General features: G+C 15.7%; 1 protein-coding gene across 1 annotated transcript; it reads right to left on the reverse strand.

Moving 5' to 3' along the window:
• Positions 1–226: 226 nt before the first annotated feature.
• PRSY57_0302600 (DNA-directed RNA polymerase subunit I, putative) lies at positions 227–993 on the reverse strand (the record flags this gene model as incomplete). The annotated part of the gene is made up of 2 exons (XM_012905655.2): positions 227–687; position 993. Coding segments are annotated over 2 exons (462 nt in total).
• Between the last annotated feature and the right edge of the window lie 1,999 nt (positions 994–2,992).

The raw sequence follows: 2,992 nt of genomic DNA on the forward strand, positions 1-2,992 counted from the left end.
TGTTATAATAACTAAAAAAATAATAAAGTACACAAACGAATATATAAGATTCAAAAAAAAAGGAAAATGAAAAAATATAAGTATAAATATATATATATATATATATATATATAGACACGTATATATCCTTGTATATACATCATTTTATAATTGCACAATGCCTCTTCTAAAAATAAATAAACATACATATATTTATATATATATTACATATATACACATTTTATTATCAATCAATTATAAGTTCATCTAATCTCCAGTCTTCATAACTTCCATTCGGTAAATATCTTCTTAAAATAAATGGTATTGATTTATTATATAATTCCTTTTCAGCTATAACTAAAGGGTCATTATTTAAATAATTATCATACTCATTTTTACTATTTATCATATCATTTGATGTCTCTATAGGTATGGTTAAAGGTGCATTCATACTTATTTGTAAAGCTCTAGTACCTATAATTCTAGCCTTCTCATATTTAGTTAAATATGGACTAGTTATTCTAATATTATCTTCATTAGCCTCAGAATTTTCATAATCTGATTTATTGTCTTTCTTTATTTGATGATCTGTTATTATATCAATATCATTTTCATAATTCTCACCATCATCACTATCAATACCTTGACCAAATTCATCCCCCATAAAATCTTCATCCTCATTTAAGTAATTATCATTAAAACCATCCACTAAAAATAAAGAAAAAAATAAAATAATCATATAAAAAATAATCAAATAAATGAATGAAATGAAATAATTATGGTACAATGGTTCATACATACATATATATATATATATATATATATATATATATTAAGCAAGAACGTAAAAAATATAAACATAAATATCTATTCATATTTAATTCAATTATACATAAACATACATACATATATATAATATCACGTCATTATGTATTATAATATATTTATTTGTTTTCTTTCTATTCTTTCTTTGCTTTTTTTTTTTTTTTTTCTCATTATAAATATATTATTACTTTTGTTTCTATATAAGATGGAAATATAAACTTGTACAAAAGATTATAAATAACTAATAATATTATTAATATGTGGCAAAAGTATTTAACTCCATACAAAATTTTAAAAGATAAAACAACATATGAAATTCATATATTTTTTTTTCTTTCTTTCTTTTTGTTTCATATATATAATATAAATATATATATGCTTTTATTTATTTATTTATTTATTTATTCATATAAGATTCATTTTATTATATTTTTTTTTTTTTCAAAAACTAAAATAAAATAATATAAAAAATTAGGAGATTAAATGAGGAAAAAATAAAATAACTTATTATATAAAGGATTAATATTGTTATAATATATATATATATATATATATATATAAATATATATAATTATTTATACTTTTACTATATATTTTTTTTTTACCCAATATGAAATAAATATAATAAAATTATACTTGGTTTTTATTTATTTTATATATTTGATTCATTTTTTTATGCCTATATATATATATATATTTTATAATATATTATAATATTATTTTTATGCATATATATATATATATATATATATATATATATATATATATATAATTATATATTTATTTTAAGTCCATAAAAAAAATATTCATCATCCATGGGTATAACAACATTATAAAAATACATATTATTTAAGTAATTATTATAATATATTTTTTTTTTTTTTTGTATGTTGACGCAAATTTTATAAAAATATAAAGTTTAATATATTTTATATACATATATATAATATATATATAAAGAAGTACATTTAAATTTCATTTTTTTTAAATATAATGACATATAAGAATAATATATATAATTTTCAGTTTTAAAAGTATAACGAGAAAGTTCATATGAATATGTATATAGAATAATAATGTTTTATATATTTAAGTTATTCATTTATTGTGTATTATGAATATATTTCATTAATATTTTCATTCTTGATCTACATCCTATAAAAAAATATTCCTTTTTTACGGTCATTTTTTTCTTATATTTTTTTCCACGTAGAAAAATATAATATAAAAAAAAAACATATAAAATATATATCTTAAGTAGTAAAAAGTTTTTTTTTTTTTTTTTTTTTTTTTTTTACATTTATATATTTAAGAATTGTACCCCGTTAATACTTAAAAATGCTAATATCCTTTTACCTTTTTTTTTTTTTTTTTGATTTTTCTTGTAGACCCGCAAGAACTTATAAATACGTCCGTTAAGTTATCTTTGTATTAAAATCAAGTGCATATAATTTAAGTTCATATGGAATATTGAATTTTTTCCTTTTTCTTATTATAACACATATATATGAGTCCATTTTTTTTATTTTTAATTATATTGAATAAGACCTTTTTTTATGGCTTATATAAATTATAAGACAATTTAATAGTATAATAATTTCTTTATATATTTAAAATTATGGGTATGTAATTATTATTGAGTACTATAATTATAATAAAAATTTAAATATAAAATAATATTATATATTAATTTTTATTATAATACTATAAATAATATAGATAATAATATTTTTTTTTTTTTTTTTTTTTTTTTCCCATTTAAAAAAAAATAAAAATTAATTATAAAAATAAAGAAAATAAGGATATATATAATATATTATTATTATGTATATATATATATATATTATATTTATGGTAACCCTTTATCTTAATTGAAAATTTTTTTTTTTTTTTCTTCCTTTTTTGTATGTTCACAAAATAGGACAAATAGTTACGTAATTTTAAAAAGAGGAGAAAATACTCATATCGATTTTAAACTTATATAATATAAAAAATTATACATAAGTAAATGTAAAAAGAATAAAACATTTTATATACTTTGTCGTGTTAATAAGTTTTGGAATAAGATATTACTTAAAATTTTAACATATCATTTGATAAAAGTATATATATATATATATATATATATACATTTATGTATATATAATATATGAAAAATATAATTATACATGTATTTATGCGTCTGTGC

The sequence above is a fragment of the Plasmodium reichenowi genome, chromosome 3 (assembly GCF_001601855.1).
Source record: "Plasmodium reichenowi strain SY57 chromosome 3, whole genome shotgun sequence".
NCBI lineage: Eukaryota > Apicomplexa > Aconoidasida > Haemosporida > Plasmodiidae > Plasmodium > Plasmodium reichenowi.